Here is a 22,974-nt window from a genome sequence, read left to right as displayed (position 1 = left end):
ATTATAGTAGTTATATTCTTGTATATAGGGAGCAGTATTATAGTAGTTATATTCTTGTATATAAGAGCAGTATTATAGTAGTTATATTCTTGTATATAGGAGGCAGTATTATAGTAGTCATATTCTTGTATATAGGAGCAGTATTATAGTAGTTATATTCTTGTATATATAGGGACAGTATTATAGTAGTTATATTCTTGTATATAGGGAGCAGTATTATAGTAGTTATATTCTTGTATATAGGGGCAGTATTAAAGTAGTTATATTCTTGTATATAGGGAGCAGTATTATAGTAGTTATATTCTTGTATATAGGGGCAGTATTATAGTAGTTTATTCTTGTATATAGGGGCAGTATTATAGTAGTTTATTCTTGTATATAGGAGGCAGTATTATAGTAGTTATATTCTTGTACATAGGGGTGGTATTATAGTAGTTATATTCTTGTACATAGGGGTAGTATTATAGTACTTATATTCTTGTATATAGGGGGCAGTGTTATAGTAGTTATATTCTTGTATATAGGGGCAGTATTATAGTAGTTATATTCTTGTATATAGGGGGCAGTATTATAGTAGTTATATTCTTGTACATAGGGGGCAGTATTATAGTAGTTATATTCTTGTATATAGGGGGCAGTATTATAGTAGTTATATTCTTGTATATAGGAGCAGTATTATAGTAGTTATATCCTTGAATATAGGGGCAGTATTACAGTAGTTATATTCTTGTATATAGGAGCAGTATTATAGTAGTTATATTCTTGTATATAGGGGAAGTATTAAAGTAGTTATATTCTTGTATATAGGAGGCAGTGTTATAGTAGTTATATTCTTGTATATAGGGGCAGTATTATAGTAGTTATATTCTTGTAAATAGGGGCAGTATTATTCTAGTTATATTCTTGTATATAGGGGGCAGTATTATAGTAGTTATATTATTGTATATAGGGGCAGTATTATAGTAGTTATATTCTTGTATATATAGGGACAGTATTATAGTAGTTATATTCTTGTATATAGGGGGCAATATTATAGTAGTTATATTCTTGTATATAGGGCCAGTATTATAGTAGTTATATTCTTGTATATAGGGAGCAGTAATATAGTAGTTATAATCGTGTATATAGGAGGCAGTATTATAGTAGTTATATTCTTGTATATAGGGGCAGTATTATAGTAGTTATATTCTTGTCCATAGGAGAGGATAGACGTGTGCTTGTGAGATCCCTGTTAGGACTATGCATGGCTTCTGACCCAGGTGGAGGGGAGGGGTCCTGGGCTGACTATCCTGGGAAAGCCCAGAGTCTGGAGTTTGGCCTGCAGCATGGAGATGGTGGAGGTGATGATCTGGAAATGGTGGCTGGTGAGTCAACTGAATCTCACGATGTTGGTGAATTGTGCACAAAAATGACAAAGAAAAATATCTTTAAAATGGAAATGCAAGTTCGCAAATTGAGAACTGAAATTAACCAAGAGACTGATCCAAAGGCAAAGCTGATGAAATGTGAGTGTCTGGATGTTTGCACACGTGAGCTGGTGATATTGAAGGAGAGATTGCAGAAAGAATCATGCACAGTACCCAAAATAAAGAACTGGGCAATTGAGAACAAAAGGGAGACCAGAGCACAAACTGTGAAGAGAAAAAATATCATTGCAAAAAAAGACACTGACTATAAGACTGTGTATAATATTGTAGAGCAGGGAAACCCTGGAAGATATGAGTGTGCAGTGGCTGGAGGATCACATCTCTCATCATGTGTGGGGTCTGTGCAATCAGCCAACACAAATGCTGCTAAAGCTGCAGAGAAATGTGTGCCAGCTGATGAGGGGTTTACTGCCGTAGACTCTATGTGCAGTACTGATGAAGTGAATGCGAGTGGCACTCCTGGGAGTGAGCAAGAAAGTGCCGCATATACTGACATTGTAAGTGGGACCTCGCTCAGCGCGGTGATTGACAGTCTGATATCTGATGAACCAGCGGCACAGGCTGAGGCGGACATTGCAGACCCTGTTCTGGAGGTTCAGCCGTCCACAGTGTCAGTGAATGGAGTGCAGGTTACACAGCGATCAGGAGCAGACACAGGAGGATCTGCAGTACAATCAGCTGAGGAGAGGTCCAGTCCTGACCCACCTGCTGACAGACCTCAGTACAGGAGACTGTTCTCCAGCGTCACAAGACCGACTAACCCCCCACCTCCGAGGAGGAACGCGGTCAGAATCAGGTACTCAGGACCAGAGAAAAACCTCCCCTCCAGACTCTACATTGGGAAAGTTTTGTTGAAGGAGTTTATGAAGTTTAAAGCTTCTGAGGTGTTCGCTCTGATCCACGTTCCCTCCAGCAGGAATTATGACATCAGTTTCAAGCTGCAATATAGTCTAGACTTGTTCTGCAGTATTTATAACGATACAAAGGAGCACGTGATGTGGGAGCATCTACATGTCATCCAGCTGACTAAACCCCAGGTAGTCACCGCCACCGTCCTGTTCCAGTCTGAGGTGGTGGCTCTGGCAGATTTGCAGCACTAGTTGAGCAGATATTGTGAGGTGAAGAGACTGCCAACAAAGATCTATGATGAGGAGGAGATCTGGAATGGAGGATATTCTGTCAAGATCCAGCTGGTTCAGGAGAATGGAGTGACCAGACATCTGCCGCACTCCTTCTACCTGGGCTCGGAGAGAGGCGTATGTTACTACCCTGGTCAACCGCGACTGTGCCATAGATGTGGGGGCAGACACCTGGCATTCAACTGTTCCCGTATTAAGTGCTCTCTATGTGGTCAGTTTGGGCATGTGAAGGACGATTGTACAGGACCTGTCATCTGTAACCTGTGCTTAGGACCTGGACATACATTCCGGGAGTGTCCGCATGCAGAACATAATAAAGAGGAGACCTTTAAAGAAGCCATGGAGGAAGAGCAGGAGGATGTCTCCATATGTGTAGATACAACCCCAGAACCTGGAAGTCCCAACGATGATGTGAGCCAAAGTACCAGAGACCCTGCTCCAGAGGCGAATGTCCCATCTGTGGATGCTGCACAAGTGTCACCAGCCACTGAAAATAGAGGTCATGCTAAAAGCAAAATATCCAGTCACTCTGTCACCAAAACATCTAAACATCTGCCCAACACCAGCTGAGACAGCTGCAGCGACCAGTAAGGAACCAGCTGATCCAGCCGCAGCTACCAGTAAGGAACCAGCTGATCCAGCCGCAGCGGACAGTAAAAAACCAGCTGGGCCAGCCGCAGCTACCAGTAAAAAACCAGATGATCCAGCCACAGCGACCACTAAAAAACCAGCTGATCTAGCCGCAGCGACCAGTATGGATGAGGAGGGATTTCAGACGGTCAAAAGGAGAAGTAAAACAGATGATTCTTCTAGGAAAAAAGTCACTGCTGCAAAGAAATCACCAGAGTCTCCAGTGCTGGCGATAACTGGGAGACGTTACTGTGCGCTGGGGGAAGATGACCAGGAAGATGAAGCTGAGATGGGGTGTAACAGGACATAGCAGTGGAAGAAGGAAAAAAAGTAGGAAAGACATGTAACCAGGATGAGGCTGAAAATCACATCCATCAATGTGAACAGTGTGAAGAATAGGAGCAGGCGGCCGGCGATATTCCAGCGTCTGTCTGACAACAAAACCAATGTCATCTTTATACAAGAGACTTATCTACAGAGTAATGTCCCTGCTGTGTCCCTGCAGTCACCACATCTAGTGGGACAGTGAAGCTCTTTGCTGCTGTATGGAGACTTCTACCCCGAACTCCGTTTATATCATAGAGGTTTACTATATGTCATAAATGTGGTGACCGTGTACCATCTGTGGTGTGCGCGATGCTGCCCGGTCACCAATAAAGGAAGGACTCTCCTGTAATACTGCCTAGAATAATATCATGAAAAATAGTAGAACCAATCTATACTGGAGCAATATTCATATATTATGGGTTGTTTAATGATTGTGATGTTATTAAGAGACATACGTTTATTTTCTTTATCTGTTATGAGTGTATTGCAAAGGTATTGTAATAATTTGTTGCAAGTTTTCAAATAAAAAAGATAATTATAGTAGTAGTTATATTCTTGTATATACGGGGTAGTATTATTCTAGTTATATTCTTGTATATAGGGGCAGTATTATAGTAGTTATATTCTTGTACATAGGAGCAGTATTATAGTAGTTATATTCTTGTACATAGAGGGCAGTATTATAGTAGTTATATTCTTGTATATAAGGGGTAGTATTATTGTAGTTATATTCTTGTATATAGGGGCAGTATTATAGTAGTTATATTCTTGTATATAGAGGGGTAGTATTATTGTAGTTATATTCTTGTACATAGAGGGCAGTATTATAGTAGTTATAGTTTTGCACATAGGAGCAGTATTATAGTAGTTATATTCTTGTATATAGGAGCAGTATTATAGTAGTTATATTCTTGTACATAGAGGGCAGTATTATAGTAGTTATATTCTTGTATATAGGGGTAGTATTATTGTAGTTATATTCTTGTACATAGAGGGCAGTATTATAGTAGTTATAGTTTTGCACACAGGGGGCAGTATTATAGTAGTTATATTCTTGTATATAGGGGGGCAGTATTATAGTAGTTATATTCTTGTATATAGGAGCAGTATTATAGTAGTTATATTCTTGTACATAGGGGGCAGTATTATTGTAGTTATATTCTTGTATATAGGGGCAGTATTATAGTAGTTATATTCTTGTATATAGGGGCAGTATTATAGTAGTTATATTCTTGTATATAGGGGTAGTATTATTGTAGTTATATTCTTGTACATAGAGGGCAGTATTATAGTAGTTATAGTTTTGCACATAGGGGGCAGTATTATTGTAGTTATATTCTTGTACATAGAGGGCAGTATTATAGTGGTTTTCGTTTTGCACATAGGGGGCAGTATTATTGTAGTTATATTCTTGTATATAGGAGCAGTATTATAGTAGTTATATTCTTGTACATAGAGGGCAGTATTATAGTAGTTATAGTTTTGCACATAGGGGGCAGTATTATTGTAGTGCTGGTGTAGAAAAAAAATACTTGTATTCTACTGAGTTTGTCAGGAAAACTACAATGAGAAAGTTCCTCCCAGGGTAAGTAAAATAAAGACCCTGTGCTCCATCCTGATTTAAGAGATGTTTAAGATAGAATAAAATGAATGTGACAGATCTATATGTTTGGAATGACATTACCATTTAACTTGGACATGTTTACTCTGTAATTGATGCTGATATTAATTGTGACTGGAAATGCACTTTAAGAGCTGCTCTTCCTGACCTAATAGACAAGGATCAATGCTGCAAGTCACGTCATTATCTGCTATGGCAACAGATATACGTGTGTATCTATATATATATTTTAAAAATAAAATAATAACAATATACCGTATGGTGTATTCCTCAAGGAACCCAACTGCATTGCTTAGGAATTTCTTCACATAAACACAAGTACCCCAAAAGTGTATGGTGCTCCCCGGTGCCGGGCGCAGAACATGCGGTCTAGATGTGCAGAACGTAAGGTCAGACTTATATAGAGTGAAAGTGATTGTTTTCTTCCTCAGGGATCTGTAACTATCAAATGCAGGCGCTGGGAGAGATGATATTTAGTGGTTGTGCGCTGATAAGTGCCAACACGGCAACTTGACATTTTCATCCTCGATAAGAACCTAAAGTTCTACCTCTGCCCGAAATGTTCAGAGTCTTCAGCTGCCACGTCTGGTAGACGGGGCACAGCCGGGACTTAACCCTTCCACCTGGATTATCCTACACAGCTTTGTTGGAGATCTTTGGTTTTTGTCCAGGTGTCATTGTGTGATTTAGTCAAGTGCTGTGCCACTTCATTATGGATTGTCTCATCGTCAACCAGAGTACGGAGGTCACGGAGGAAATTACTACGACATAGAAAGGCTGAAATTAAAAAAAGATTTATGTGAAATTCATATCAGGCTTATGAAAATATTAGGAACCCAGATGGGATATTTTCTTGCAGATTTAATGAGGCTCTCTACTTAAATGTATTTTTCTAACATTGTTATGGTGGTAAGAGTTACTGAAGACTCTGACTTGAGTAGTGCCCCTTCTCTATAGAAAATCTGACCTTGAATTGTCTTACAATTCCATATGAAGATGTCCAGTAGTCTAGTGGCCCAGAATGTCTTTGGTGTCCATTGGCTTGGTGGCTTAAACTGTCCTTGGTGTCCATTAGTTAGGTGGCCTGTGGTATCCATTGGTTTTGTGGTTGAAGCCCTGTTGGACCAGACAATTACTGGTAGTCCCAGATGTCAATTAGCTTAGCCCGCTGATACTGGTTTCCAGTGGCTTTGTGCCCCACTGGCATCGGCGGGCCTGTTTCACCTTTGGGCCTGGTCGCTGTCCCTACAACTGCGACTGGGCCCAGAGATGAAGGGGGCCCCTATGGATGGGCCACTAGTGATGGGCATGTACTGTGAGCTTGCCCCCCCACGCAAAAACTTGCCAGCCAGCACTTGGTGCGCAAAACATTTTCAAATGCCAAGTGGATGATGGCTTAGTCCAAAATGCAGTGACTTGATGCCCAAAGCTGTCCATGGTGTCCAGTATTTTGGTGTTTGTAACACAAAGCTCTTCGGGTTTTATTCTCTACTGGTGGACAATATTGAGGCACTAAGGTCTTGGTGTCTCTGCCACTGCCCATTGCCAGTGTAGAGACAGGAAACACCATGGGCATCTCCAGAAACGTTGTATGGAGTATTACAGTATAAGGCCCCATGCACACGACCGTATTTTTGTCCACCTGTAAATACTGGCGTAAATACGGGTCCTTGGTCACACGTATTCGACCCGTATTGCACCAGTATTTACGGACCCGTGCCCGTAAATACGGGTCCGGTGTCACCCGTATTCCACCCGTATTTACGGGCACGTTTTCGATGCGAAATTACACTGCAGTAATCGGTGCAGGATAGAAAGTTGCCTTGGTGACGCGTCCCTCTTTCGACATCCAGTCCGACCTCCCTGGATGACGCGGCAGTCCATGTGACCGCTGCAGCCTGTGATTGGCTGCAGCGGTCACATGGGCTGAAACGTCATCCCAGGAGGCCGGACTGGAGGAAGAAGCAGGGAGTTCTGGGTAAGTATGAACGTCTTTTTTTTTTTTTTACAGGTTGATGTATATTGTGATCGGTAGTTTCTGTCCCTGGTGCTGAAAGAGTTACTGCCGATCGATTAACTTTTTCAGCACCCTGGACAGTGACTATTTACTGACATCGCCTAGAAACGCTCCCGTAATTACGGGTGCACACACGTAGTCACCCGTAATTACGGGAACCCCATAGACTTCTATGGGCTGCCCGTGCCGTAATTACGGCCTGAAATAGGACATGTTCTATATTTTTCAACGGCACGGGCACCTTCCCGTAGGCATACGGGGAGGAACCCGTGGCCAATAGAAGTCCATGGGCCCGTAATTACGGCCCGTAATTACGGGCGTTTTTACAGTCATGTGCATGGGGCCTAAGGGTATGTTAAGACGCACAATTAAAAATGGCTGAAAATTACAGAGCTGCTTTCAGCCTTTTTTGAAGCAGAAAACGTTTTTGGGAGGCTTTTTTTTAAGCCGTTTTAGGAGCTATATTTCAATTGACCCTATGAAAAACAGCTCCAAAACAGCGGCGTAAAAAAATGCCCTGTCTGAACTAAACGCCAGTTTTTCCATTGATTTTAATGGGAAGCTGTTTCACTATCGTTTTTCAAGTTGTATTTCATGGCGTTTATGACCCGAAATACGCCTGAAAACACTTTGTGTGAACATACCCTAACAGTCATGCACCATTCCACTCTTTATCTCTACCTAGTTAAGGTCTTATCAAGTAGGTAGAGGGATGTGAGCGTGTTACCAGCCTCACTGTTTTATGTCAGCCCTTATGGTGGGGTTCACTTGCCAAGAGTGCTGATGGGACTGGACAGAGGTTAATTATTTTGAATATACAATGCACTAGGTTGACCCCAGAACCCACCCTCTGCTGACACAGATATATGTATGCAGATTTTGAACTTTATTATTTTTTTTACTATAGGAGAAGTTTGAGAGTCTTTTCCGAGCATATGACGACTGTGTCACTTTGCAACTTTTCAAGAGCTTCCGAAGAGTACGAATAAACTTCAGTAACCCTAAGGCAGCGGCGCGGGCGAGGATAGAGCTACATGAGACACAATTCAGAGGGAAGAAATTAAAACTTTATTTTGCACAGGTAAATTAATTGTATCATGCACAGGAAGTTTGTTTTTTCCTATGGAAATTTTTGAAAATTTATGAACACCCAACTTCATCCATCACTGACTTTTCTTTTCAGTACGTTAATGCTTTACTAACATCTTACAAATTTCTGTGATATCACACAAAGGTCCAAACAACAGAGACAGACGGAGACAAACTCCACCTGGCACCCCCGCAGCCTGCTAAACAATTCCTCATCTCGCCTCCTGTATCTCCCCCGGTTGGATGGACGCCTATAGATGATGCTACACCAGTCATCAACTACGATCTCCTTTATGCAGTTGCCAAGCTAGGCCCAGGTGAGCATTGAAATCTTTACTTTTGCACAGGTAGCCTACGAAGATTAAGAGTGACACATGATGTCTACTTTGTAAGTCAGATGATTGAATGAGCAGGATCCTCAAGCAAAAGAAAGGTTGTAGAACCGTTTAAACTTCTCAGCAGGGGTGGTCACAGAGAAGGAATGGCTCCAAGCAAAATGGGACAACCCCTCCAACTGGCGGCACCATCTTCCTTCCCCCACTATAGTCGGGCACCTCCCAAGTCCCATAATCGCGTCAAGCCTGTCTCTATAGCTGGTACACCACACCTGCCCATCCGTTACTGCATTTTAACTTTGCTGGAGCCAAAACGTGAACTCTTAAAGGACGACTCTTAGGCCACATGCACACAAGCGTGCGCGTCGGCCGAGTCCCGTCAGTGATCTGAGAAAAGATAGAACATGTCCTACACTTCCTCGGATCGGGGACTCGGATCATTTTTCACGGACCCAATTCACCCGCTAAAGTGAATGGGTCCGTGAAGACTATCGGGTGCCGCTCGGATACCGTCAAAAACGACCCGAGTGGCACAACGGTCATGTGCAATACCAATTACAAATGAGAATGCGGCCTTGTTTTTAGGTCATTGGCAGAGGTGTAACTTGAAGCTTCTGGGACCCAATGCACTATCCATAACAGCCCCCCAGTACTTTGTGCCATTTATATTACTGGTGTCTTCTTGTGTGGCAAAGGCGGGTATATGTCCCCTCCGTTATCAGGACCTGGATGAGCCTGTTACCTCAGCACCCCCTATAGCTACGCCCTCATACCTTGGAAATAGTCAATTTATAATGGCTGAAAACATCCAAGCTGGTGGATAGATCATCTGTTGGCTTTGGGATGTCTGTCAGATGTCATCTACTAGTCCTTCTCAATGAATTAGAATATCATCAAAAAGTAAATTTATTTCAGTAATCAAATTCAAAAAGTGAAACTCATATATTATATAGATTCATTACACAGAGAGTGATCAATTTCCAGCATTTTAAGTATGGTAACAGTTATTGAAAACCCAAAATTTCTCAGAAAATTAGAATATTTTATAAGCCAAATTTCAAAAATGATTTTTAATACTGAAATGTTGTCCTACTGAAAAGTCCAGTATCTGCCCTCAATACTTGGTCGGGGCTCTGACTCTGCATGAATTACTTCATCAATGTGGCGTGGCATGGTGGCGATCAGCCTGTGGCACTGCTGAGGTTTTATCAATGCGGCGTGGCATGGAGGCGATCAGCCTGTGGCACTGCTGAGGTGTTATCAATGCAATGTGGCATGGTGGCAATCAGCCTGTGTCATGGAGGTGATCACCTCAGCAGTGCCACAGGCTGATCGCCTCCATGCCACGCCGCATTGATAACACCTCAGCAGTGCCACAGGCTGATCGCCTCCATGCCACGCCGCATTGATAACACCTCAGCAGTGCCACAGGCTGATCGCCTCCATACCATGCTGCATTGATAACACCTCAGCAGTGCCACAGGCTGATCACCTCCATGCCACGCCACATTGATAACACCTCAGCAGTGCCACAGACTGATCGCCCCCATGCCACGCCGCATTAATAACACCTCAGCAGTGCCACAGGCTGATCGCCTCCATGCCACGCCGCATTGATAACACCTCAGCAGTGCCACAGGCTGATCACCTCCATGCCACACCACATTGATAACCCCTCAGCAGTGCCACAGACTGATCGCCCCCATGCCACGCCGCATTAATAACACCTCAGCAGTGCCACAGGCTGATCGCCTCCATGCCACGCCGCATTGATAACACCTCAGCAGTGCCACAGGCTGATCACCTCCATGCCACGCCACATTGATAACACCTCAGCAGTGCCACAGACTGATCGCCCCCATGCCACGCCGCATTAATAACACCTCAGCAGTGCCACAGGCTGATCGCCTCCATGCCACGCCGCATTGATAACACCTCAGCAGTGCCACAGGCTGATCACCTCCATGCCACACCACATTGATAACCCCTCAGCAGTGCCACAGGCTGATCACCTCCATGCCACACCACATTGATAACCCCTCAGCAGTGCCACAGGCTGATCACCCCCATGCCACGCCGCATTAATAACACCTCAGCAGTGCCACAGGCTGATCGCCTCCATGCCACGCCGCATTGATGCAGTAACTCATGCAAAAGGAGCTCCGACCAAGTATTGAGGGCAGATACTAGACATACTTCTCAGTAGACCAACATTTCGGTATTAAAAATCATTTTTGAAATTGGGCTTATATAATATTCTAATTTTTTATTTTCTGAGACACAAAATTTTGGGTTTTCAATAACTGTTCCCATAATCATCAACATTAGAAGAAAAAAATGCTGGCAATAGATCCCCCTGTGTGTAATGAATCTATAGAATATATGAGTTTCACTTTTTGAATTGAATTACTGAAATAAATTAACTTTTTGATGATATTGTAATTCATTGAGAAGGACTAGTCTATATTCCTCATCGGTTGAGTTTTGGCCGGTATACGCTCATATACTAATACGGCAAGTTCTCCTGCAACATTTTGAATAACATGGTTCATTTGCAGCATTTGCAGTAAATTTGCCTCCACATATTTAGTTACATTAAATGCTTTTAAATTGAGAGCATCTAGGAGAAAAAGTCTAAAAGCATCTATCGACCCCAACAAAAACATCTCCTGGAAGTTTGCCACCTGCAGTTTATTTCCTAAAAAGGTTCACCATGGACCAAGAAAGTGCCGCAGACAGTGCTGGACCTGGTTCATTAATATCTTTCTATTATGGGGTAGGAACATTGAGCAGGTCTCGGGGCTGTAAGTTTTGCCACGTATATTGAGGTAAAATATTCTTCAGAGGGGTTGTGGTTAGAGATTGCTGGAAACACCACCAAAGTTGGGTTTTCAGCTCTAGGGTGGACTTCTACTTTATTCTTTCTCTAAAGTCTTGGATCTAGCTTAGCCATTGGGCTGTAAAATAGGGGTCTCTGTGATTTCTGTTTTATGACGTCCTCTGTCACTTACACAAGTACTAAGCACATTGTGGAGACGTCAGTTGGCTATTGTAAGGTCTCATCTTTTGGTCTAGCTTAAGTTTCTGACTATCTATAGGCACAATGTCAAAATACCATCTCCTATTAGCAAACGTAACTCTCTGATGTCCTTTGGTTCCAATACCTTCCGTGTGGGACTTCCCTTCGACTATACAGAACATGTCCACGTCCACTTTAAATCATTGTCTTAATCTTTGTAGCTATCATTGCACACACAGGACATATCATCAATAAGGACTATTAGGTTATGACTAAGTCATCCCATAAGAACTAGACCCTAATTAAGTCATTGGTTCCAACGTAACCTCTGTATGTAGTTGTCTTCTGCTAGACCTTTGGGCTCCATTATTGTGTCAGTGCCTGGGTCCATCGTTGTCCATTAGAGTAGCAGGGGATCCAAGTCCAACCCCAAATGCCTTTCAATGATGTCTAAAGTTCTTCACATTCCTTTGTGATCGGTGACCAACTTTTAAGGTCTTCTTCTAGAACAAAGCCCTTGGAACATCTGCATAATGTCCTACTAGAGTTGGGCTAGCGGATCCATTTCCTCCCACCAAATGGCCTCCAAGTGCTGAAATTGGACTCATGCTATATGCATATAATATGCCCACCTCTCATTGTTTCATCTAGGCAGTCAGAAGAGGACATACATGTAGGTTCTACATTGCCTCTAAACTCATTAGAAGTAGGATCAGTCTACGGGAAATCATTAGATCAAAAAAAAGTAATCAATTAAATTTTTCTTAAAGGGAACCTGTCACCATTATTTCTCCTATTAAGCCAGCAATACCTGGTGGTAGTGCGTGAAAAATCATTTCTATATACCCTATAATTGTCTTCTTAGTCGGTTCTATAGCTTTAGTATTCCGTTTTTTAGTGTTCCCACACCGTATGCTAATGAGCAGAAAAGAGTCAAATCTTCATTCCTCAAGTCTTTCCGAGTTTACCCCGCCTCCTTACTTTTGATTGACAGGTCCTCGCCTTCCCCCAGCACACAAAATCCCGCGCTTGTGCATTGATGTTCTCTTCTGGCGTGTGTGCACAAAGGGACACCGGATTATTACGATAAAAGGCGCAAAATGTTTGCAGACATTTACAGTCAGAGGAGGAGTTTAAGAGCGGGGATAACGGCAATGAACTTTTGATAGCAGCAGCCAGTGAGGGAGAAGTAAAGTTCAATAGGTGAAATGCTGGTGACCGGTTCCCTTTAATATCCAAAAATTGATTTTCCCCTAAAATAATGCAAAGACATTTAAAACGTAACATAATTGGTATCGCCGTGTCCGTAAAAGTACTTACTATTCTAATAATGTTGTTTAACCTTGCGAACACCGTAAAGCCCCCCCTCCAAAAAAACACACCAAAATTGCTGTTTCTTGTCACCTTAAAAATACCAATAAAAGATACCAATAAAAAGGTAATCTCGCCACAAGCCCTGACATCGCTCAATTGACTAAAAAAGTTACGGCTCAGAATATGGCGACACAGAACAAATTTTGGTTTTTTACAAATAGTTTATTTTTAACAGTAGTAAAACATAAAGAAAACGATATCAATTTGGTATCGCTGTTATCATATTGACCCATGGAATAAAGTTATCAAGTCGTTTTTACCGCACAGTGAATAAAACCCAAAAAACAACGGAGGAATCTCTTTGCTTTCTTCCCATCCCACCCCAAAAAGAATTTTTTGTCCGTTTCCCTGTTCTTTATATGGTACAAGAAACGGTGCCATTAAATATTACAACTCACCCCGCAAAATACAAGCCCTCGTTCGGCTATTTAGACAGAAAAAAAATGTATGGCTTTTGGAATGCGGGAAGAAAACCGAAAAATGTCTGCGACACCAAGGGGTTAAGGGGTTTCTTCAGCTGGCATTTCAACCAGCCCTGGAAATAGTTTAGGATCTGGATGCAGACAGACACAACAACAGCTCCGTAATATTATTTCCGTGCCCAGCGGTGTGATGAATCTCCAAATCAAAACATTAACCCTTTAACGACCTCGTGATGTTTTTACGGCAGCCGTCACGGTGCTTTATTCTGCAGCGCCATAGCAACACGGCACTGCAGTACGGAGGTTGCACAGAGGATCGCACAGGTCGAGTTCTCGGCCGGGCGCACAGAAGAGAATGCAGAAATCTTTTGTTACCGTTTCTGCCTTCATGAACTCTCTATATACACCCAGTGAGCGCTGGGTATACAATAGAGGTAGCGGCAGTACTGACCCCGGTTATCACAAGATCGCTGTCATGTGACCGAGCGAAACTCCACTGAAAAACGGGAAATGACAGTGTGTCTGCAGTTAACCCCTGATATCCTCTTTCCCACCCATTTCACACTCACATGGGCCCAGGAAGCGTCTATTTGGTTAAGGGGCCTCACACTAGCGCTGATTCAGCTTAGTCTCTGTTCACACCTGCGTTGGTCATTTCTATTGTTCTGCATTGTCATAGGAGCAGAACAAGGAAAATAACGGCAGTGATCGATCCATCACATTTCAGACACCAACGGCGCCACCACATTTTGACGGACAAAATAGCGCATTACGTGCTGCACTATTATATCCAGGATTTTTGAATGAAGAGAAGAGAATGAAGGGGCCGTAGGACTGATTTAGTGCTGAGTCCCCTTTACAGAGCCCCTGTACCCGCCCTGCATGGTACTCATTCAAGTGAATGGGGCCAGCTGCATTTCCCTGCACAGCCGGTTGGCCAGTAGCACCGCTGTGCAGGGAAAACTTAGACCCAGCACTGTAGCCCCTTCATTCTCAGGATCGGTGGGGGTCCCAGAGGTCAGACCCCCACCGATCATAAAGTGATTGCATATCAGATGGGAATATCCATTTCAACCAAAAGACAAACTCGGCTCGGCTCTGCTATGTCTATATCTTTGTTGATACCATTCACTGATTTTCATAGACCACAGTATATATTTTTTTATGTAACTGCGCGACTATCTTTCATTACCTTGTACAATTCGGAGAATGAAGTCCGGGGAACGGCGAGTGCGCTGAGCTAACATTATCACTTATTAATCACAGTCACGGAGCAGAAATCTTGTCAGGCGATGGGACCTCGGAGGTCTGAATGACTTTTTCTTCAATAAGCACAGCAGGCACGTCTGTGTCACCATAATCTCTCTGTAATATGTTCTAGAAAATGTACGTCTGCTGTTTTGGCTGCAGATGAATCGGAAATCAATAATTTATTATAGATTTGGGTGTATGGATGTATTTATTTTGGGTGTCCTTTAACTGATCTTGTCATATTGGGATGCTAATTAGCGCACTGTGGCTAATACATCGCAAATTTAAAGTGGGCACTTATCGATGGAGTAGGGCGGATTATGTCCGATGCAGTAGATTTGAGTTTGTCATGTTGCGCAGATGTGTTATGTGTGGTTTTTCATAGGACTGCATGTAAATCTGCTACATTACTGTATCTCAGCTCTGTGAGTTATTATGTTGTACAGAAAAAAAAATGACAAATTACAAATTCAGCTCTGCTACATCTACATGGATACCTGGTGCCATTAATTACAGCAAACTGAAAAATTCCTTATGTCGCCCTTTTATCTAGTTATGTCCATTATACACAGTATAAGTTATGGGTCAAATTTCCTTGTGGCCCAGATCTATATGCAACAAACTTTTTGGGGGCCAATGATAAATACAGAAACCAGTACATAGAGGCCAGTGGTATACAGTATATATGGGACCCAGTGTCCAGAGACCATTAGTATACATAGGAACCACTCCTCGGAGGTCAGTGGTATATACAGGAGTCAGTCAGTCCATGGAGGTAAGTGGTATATATAGGAGCCCATCCATGGAGGTCAGTGGTATATATAGGAGCCAGTACATGGAGGTCATTGGTGTATACAGGAGCCAGTACACGGAGGTTAGCAGTATATACAGGAGGCAGTCCATGGGGGTTATTAGTATATACAGGAGCCAGTCCTAGGAGTACAGCGGTATATACATGAGCCAGTCCATGGAGGTTATTGGTATATACAGGAGCCAGCCCTAGGAGTACTGCGGTATATACAGGAGCCAGTCCATGGATGTTATTGGTATATTCAGGAGCCAGTCCTAGAAGGACAGTGGTATATACAGGAACCAGTACATGGTGGTCAGCAGTATATACAGGAGCCAGTCCATGGAGGTTATTGGTATATACAGGAGCCAGCCCTAGGAGTACTGCGGTATATACAGGAGCCAGTCCATGGAGGTTATTGGTATATACAGAGCCAGTCCTAGGAGGACAGTGGTATATACAGGAGCCAGTACATGGTGGTCAGTGGTATATACAGGAGCCAGTCCATGGAGGTTATTGGTATATACAGGAGCCAGTCCTAGGAGGACAGTGGTATATACAGGAGCCAGTACATGGTGGTCAGTGGTATATACAGGAGCCAGTCCATGGAGGTTATTGGTATATACAGGAGCCAGTCCTAGGAGGACAGTGGTATATACAGGAGCCAGTACATGGAGGCCAGTGATATATATAGGAACCAGATCATAGACCCTAGTTTTTTTGTAATGAATGGGGCCCACCCAGTCCCCAAAGATCATATAGAGGATCCAGTTCTCGGAGGCCAGTGGTAGAGCCTGGACCCATTTCATAGGGATCTTGGGTATATAGAGATATATAGAGGACCCAGTTTCTAGAGACCATGGTATATATGTGAATATATATAGTCCTAGAAGGTTAGTGGAGTACACATAACCCATTTATGAGAGGCCAGGGAAATATACGGGCCAAGTTTCTAGTAACCAGTGGCATATACAATTACAGCTTTCCGAGGGCTATATATACAGGGTCTGCTCCCAGTAGGCCAGTAGTATATACATGACCCATTGGTGGATTAAATCTCTGTTCTCCTGACGCTGCAACAAGCAAAATAAATGGATCTGACCCCAGGTGTGGTAATAGATGGCATAAACCAGGAGACAGATCCCATTGTGATCTTTGCTATGGGGCTCCAATATGTATGCTCCTGTATGAGTAAACCGTATGTTATGGAAAGATGCAGCCATCAGCCTCTTCTCTCTAAAGATGTAGCAGAGCTGAGTTTGTCTACAACTCATTTTGATATCATGTCATGTTCTTTATGGTTTCCCATAGGACTGCAGGTAAACCTAACGCATGAGTGATCTCAATACACAAACCATACATAGAAATGACATATTCAGCTCTGCTACATCTAATACAGGTGAAGAAGTAGAAGGAACCTTTACGGATAAAAGATGCTTAGAGACAGAACAAGGGATCGGGGAGATAATATGACATTTAGGTGGATTGTATCAGCCAGCGAGCAGGAAGAGGCGAAGGGACGGTTCTCTACATAAGTTGCTTTCTGTATCCATCAGAGACCAATTGGCTGGTGGGTCTTTCTGGCAGAGTTGACGTCAGCTTGTGGCTGGGAAATGAGCCGTGAGCCTGGAGGGCAGCGGAGCACAGAAAAATCAAATCATTTCCTCTAACAACATAGCCCAGGGCCCGCTGCTCCATAATCTCCTTCAATCACTACAGTATGTTCTTCATTCAGCTTCGCGCTCCCTCCTCCCCTCGTGGCCGTCGTCTTCTTTTATTTCTCGAGAGCCTGCAAAGTGCATGATGCGACAGACTGAGATAACTGGGTGAAGAGTGCATCATTCCAGATGATCCGTAGTGACACCCGCCGCCGCCATGACGCAATCCTACTGCTCCCCTGAGGAAGCGTCGCATGCGGTGTAAAACGCGCTTTCAGTCAGAGCATGGGAATTATTTTTGGAAACCTTGACTAATCCGTCGTAGCGTTGTGACTCATAAAAAGGTCATTAGGGATCAACAGAAAGTGTGACTCTTCGGAGACCACGGGCATACGTGATATCATGACCTCTGACTATTACACCCGTGGGTCGCCTGGTGACATTGCGGCGCAATGTCACAAGAGGACATCCATGCTGTGTCCTTGGTCTCGCATTGTGCCGCTGCCTGATGTAGTGCCCCGTGATATGGCGGACAGGGCAAAGCGAATGGTGCCTTATCATTCTGTCCTTACTGTAATGGAAATCATCTCTCCATGCGCTGAATTCCTGGTGGGCTTGTGCTTATACATAGCAGCCAATCAGAACAAGCAGAGCTACAGTGTCAAGCATGGATATATGGCAGTAGCCTGAACCTATGAAGAGACTACCTTAGATTATGGGCCGTGATAACGAGCGCCGATCAATGAGACAGCTGGTTGATCGCCGCTCGTTTGCTCCTCTCACATATCACCATTCATAAAATTAAACAGTTAAATGACACGTTAAACTCTGCGGCATCTGTATGTCAAAAGGGCACAATAGATGATGGAGGAAGTTGGATGGACCAGGACATGGGTCAGAATACGTGACAGCTCCCCTTCAGGTTTACAACACAATTGACTTTTTCCAATAATTGATTTTCATTGCAGATCCATTGAACGTACAATGAATTCAGGGTGGAGGGTCCGACCACTTATTTGCAGGAGTGGAAGAGTTATGTGCTCTAGGCATAAAGTTAAATTGGCCCCTCCCTCCTCCTGTTGGTCACGCCCCCGCTTAAACAGCTGTGCTCACCCACTAAGTGCATCACTAGGCATAAGTAACCATTGGCTCATTTCTTCTCTCACTGTTTTCCTGCTACTGGGCACCTAGTCACTGGGTATTACCTAATCCAGCATCTATTGACGCCCCTTGTCAGTCTGGTCATTCCCTAGAGGGCACTAACCCTACCAATACCCTTTATAAGTTGGCAGTACTGCAGGGAATTGTCAATGTGCCACCCAGCACCCACATCCCTACAGATGTGATGGTCATGGCAGGAGGGTAGGGGCAGCCCCTTAGGCTTGTTCCAACCATTACTTATCCCGAATTCTTTTGTGCGACTGGTCCTCACCACGCAGCGCTCCTGACAACGCGCTTATCTTCTGGATCTCATCACAATGGAGACGCTTTGCTTTCAGTCTTACGAGCAGGAGTTATTTATTGTGCGATCCCGGGCCGGCTTGCGGGACACAATCCTGTAATTATTTCCATACTGTAATGCGGAGCGGCACGTATCGTATACTGGGTATAGAACGCTGGCATCCCGCCAACTGCATCATTAAAGGTTTAACCTGGACTTGTAGCCGCTAATTCCCCGTCTAGTATTAACCATACAGTTACTGGATATTGTGGGATTAGCACGCGAGGGTGTCTCCTCCACAACTCCTAAATGTGAGGACCTCACCAAACAGCCCCCCGTATCTCAGCTGCCTGGGCCGCTGCGGGTGTGACATGGCAGGAGAGCGCAGCACTCGGTTGTTTTCATCAGTCGCATAGAGTTTGAATGCTCGGATGCCACTCTATTCGCGTTGGCGCGGAGGAAACCGTGACCCCCATTCTGATCAGTGCGGGTCCCAATCAATGGATAAGCTATAAATGTTAAGTGTACAGCACATTGTTTACTGGGAAGGTATATTGAGTCATTATAATAAAATTCCTTTAATCTGGCATCCAATCATCCGGCACTTGTTTCTACTGTATGAATATGATTGATATTTTTTTTCCTTTTGCAGGTCAGAAGTACGAGCTTCATGCCGGGACAGAGTCCACGCCCAGCGTTGTAGTCCATGTATGTGACAGTGATCTGGAAGAAGAAGAAGACCCAAAAACATCACCCAAACTTCGAATCATCCCAACGCGACGCCCCGGCCTGCCGCCCACCCAGTCCAACTAACGCAGTGTTACCCCCCATCTTCCTAACACTGATTTCTATCCCTTTCTCTCCTCCTCCCATAGACAGTAGGATTTTCTCATTTTTTTATAGGGATGTTACTGCTACACGGTCATATTAGCATGCGTCCATATGAAAGCTGTAGTGAAGCCTTCGTAAACTTGCTGCGTGGCCGTGACGACTTGAAACGCGTCTCATCATCTTCCAAGTCCTTCTGACACCGAGCGAGTTCTTAAAGGGCTGAGGACAGGGTTTCTCTATTGATATATGATCACATATCAGAGGCAAAAAAAAAAAAAAAAGTGTTTCCTGTTGTGTTTAATGTTCGCACATCGCGTTACGGTTATATTGTGAGTCGGCGACGCATTTTGTAAAGTTGTGTATTTCATGTCCTTAAAATGGGTTGAAGAAGCCATTTTTAATAGCTGAACCCATATATCCGAATGGTCCAAAGGATGGAAGCTAATGACCACGTGGAGATGCAATGGTTAATAGGCTGCTTTTTATTGAATGTTCGTCCGTGTTACAATATGGCTGACAGTTTTGTGCGGGTATCAGGACTGCTGTAATGACCAGTAAAGGAACACGCCAGTATTAGGTCCTGCAGGGAGGAGGTGCATGACACCAAAGAGAATATATGTGTCATGCTCCGCCCCCAGGCCCTGTACTAGACATAACACAGTGTATCAGATTTGTTCCTTTAAATATCCATATAACATTACTGAATCCGATAGCTGCTGTGATCCCAGTAGTTTGGCGTCATTGGACGACCAGCAATTCTGTTATATCTGCTGCACATCTTAAAGGGGGTTTCCAGTTTTATGTAAATAAAGCTTAAAGGGGTTGACCATTTTCTAATTAAATTTCTAAGACGCCCGAAGTCTCTGTGTACTGACACAGGCAACTGTAACTACCCCCATCATTTACCCCAGCGCTTAATTTCAGGGCCCCCTGCTCCCCCCTGGAACGGCATAGTAAACAGTCGACCGAACGTTTTGTTTTTTTCGTCCAAAGCATTCAAGATGGCGGTGGTCAGGTGATTCGGCCGCGTGCTCGTCCACGCAGAAGCAGAACCATGGCTGAACACGTTCACTGCATGCGCTAGAAACATTCAGTGCCGGCGCGGAAGAGCAGGCGGCCGGGGGAAACGGTCAACGTGGTCAAATCACCTGACCGCCGCCATCTTAAGAGCTATGCATATGAAAAACTGCGCCGTCCACTGTTTACTAAGCTGTTCCAGAGGGAGGAGGAGGGGGACCTGAAACGAAGCAAAGGGTTAAATGATGGAGGTATTTAACACAGAACACAGAAAATTAGGGCGCCTCAGAAATGTAATATAAAGTTGCCAACCGCTTTAATCATCATATAATGAAAAATTCTGTAATTTTCTAATTAATTTCCTCTGTGCTTGCTGTCAGTGAATAGCAACATTTCTGTTTACATCCAGAATCTGAAAACCCAAACAAACCTATTATTTAGAGCTGATTACAGTCATATCCAGTCTAGACAATTCCCTGTGAGCTAAACCCCTCAGCAGCACAAATCTCTCTTCTGTCATGATAGTTTGTTACAATGTATCAGTGCAGGTAAAATGTGTGAAGAACAGAGTCCAGACTGTATACCTCGCAGAAGATTGTCTAGACTGGAAACAATTGTAGCAAACAGCGAGAAGCATTAGGTCTGTCAAGGGATTCCAGGTGTTGAATGTAAACATGAATGCTCCTATTCATTGACACAGCAAGCAGAGATTTTGAAAATGGTGAGGAATTGAAACACAAAGTATATTAGAAAGTTATAGAAATTTTGAGTATACACTGATTCAGCTCTATTTACAGAAGACTGGACAATCCCTGAGGTTTGGTATTCTCGATAGTCAGTAAAAGAGAAGGGCCTGACCTGTGTCATGTGACCGTTCCCCCATCTCGTCCTCTAGGCCTGTCTATATGGAGCTGCCCTTGTAATCACGCTCTACCCCCATTCCTCCTGCACCCCGCTCATTTATCTGAGCCAACAGGATCCCTAAATAAGACAATCTATCACTAGTCTTCTATTGAAGGCCATATTATCAAAGCAATAAGTTGTTTTACTTAAAGAAACACTCCAGGAAAAATTAATATACAGCATTATGTCTAGTTCAGGGCCTGAGGGGGCGGGGCATGAGCCTGTGTCATGCACCGCCCCTTTAGACCCCACAAAAGGCATAACTTGGAGTGATCCCCAATCGAAACATACATTAGGAAATCTGACAAAAGTTTACATAGAGATTTTTACTTCCCTTATGTTTTATTTACTTACTAGGAAGTGCAGCCATATTGGTGGTCTCCTTTGAATGAGCATGTCAGCATTTTCTATCAATTACATAGTGATGGCTTTACCATTATATACTTAGAAGATAATTCACAGGTGACAACCAATATGGATGCACTTCCTGTTGTCTATCTTGAAAAATGGCTGCCGCAATGAAACGGACAAATGGCAATATCTCTGTAAGTAAAAGCAACGTAATGACCAAACTCTTGCTGCTGCTCTATCTTCTTATCTACTAATATATGGAGACTGTACATTTTTGGGTGGAAAATCCCTTTAAATTTGCCCAATGCGTTTTGGAGAATTGTCCATTTTTTGCCTTAAGTTGTGACAGCGGATCCTTTCAGATATATCAGTATTGGGGTTATGATTTCCTGAGTAAAGAAACGTACAATCTACTTTATCATATACATGCAAAAGATATTTTATAATCTGATTTTAATCTAAATGCAGTAAAATATGCAGAAATGGCCATAGCATCGATTGACTAAAACTTTGGAAGGGCATACACGGAAATCATAGCGCACATAGCAAAATTTAGAATAGGCCTCCGTTCCAATTCCGAGCTACACCTTTCTGAAAGACTATTTAAGTTAATTCTGCCATTACGTTTTTAGGTCCAAAATTCTGTGCTGATTAATTTCAGAATATATGTATTTGGGGGAACTTTGTCTTTGTGACCTTACACATGACAGAATTCCAGCTTCCTGATGCCACCACTAGGGGGAGCTAACTGCATATGGATTTTTTACAGCTTAGGTCTCATTCACATCGCACTTTTTACTTCCGTCGAAGATATACGTCAGGAGGCATACATTGGTATACGTCTCCGAAATCCCCGGGAAGAGAGCCACCTGAAGTGAGGTGCTCGGGGAAGCTCCTGACGTCACTGTTTATAAATGGAGCTTTAAGATCCTGGAATCACCGACCAAAGCGTTGGATTCCGCCCCTGGAGGAGCCACTGACATCACTGTCCATACACGTCGGGCTTCTCCAGTCTCAAAGTCCATGGCCAGAGCGATTTCGATTCTCTGGTCGGAGACTCCGTAGTTGAAAGCTCCTGACGTCACTGTCCATATATGGACAGTGATGTCAGGGGCTTCCTCAGGGGCAGAATCCCCAGCCAAAGCACTACCTGATGATCTTCCCGAGGACTCCGGCTCTAGGGAAGTTGTTCAAGGATGCCACCCGTCACAAAGGCTCCCATTTAAAAAAAAACGTATGCGTTTTTATTGCTGGATTTCTCTAGATGGCATAGTGTAGTCTACTACGCTATTCCATCCTCTAAAGAAAGGTATATCGATGTATACCAGCCAG

General features: G+C 43.5%; 1 protein-coding gene across 3 annotated transcripts in view; it reads left to right on the top strand.

Annotated features, from left to right (window-relative positions):
- The window catches only part of RCAN2 (regulator of calcineurin 2), a 105,921-nt gene extending 84,913 nt beyond the window's left edge, over positions 1-21,008 (top strand). For all 3 annotated transcript variants that reach the window (XM_075860951.1, XM_075860950.1, XM_075860952.1), the window contains 3 exons: positions 8,069-8,242; positions 8,396-8,567; positions 19,193-21,008. In XM_075860951.1, the coding sequence (XP_075717066.1) occupies positions 8,069-8,242; positions 8,396-8,567; positions 19,193-19,353 (507 nt within the window). In that variant the 3' untranslated portion in view covers positions 19,354-21,008. The remainder of the gene's footprint in view (positions 1-8,068; positions 8,243-8,395; positions 8,568-19,192) is intronic.
- The last annotated feature ends 1,966 nt before the right edge of the window (positions 21,009-22,974 follow it).

The sequence above is a fragment of the Rhinoderma darwinii genome, chromosome 4, assembly GCF_050947455.1.
Source record: "Rhinoderma darwinii isolate aRhiDar2 chromosome 4, aRhiDar2.hap1, whole genome shotgun sequence".
NCBI lineage: Eukaryota > Metazoa > Chordata > Amphibia > Anura > Rhinodermatidae > Rhinoderma > Rhinoderma darwinii.
The sequence above is the reverse complement of the archived record's forward strand: the minus strand, read 5'-3'. Positions and strand labels throughout refer to the sequence as shown.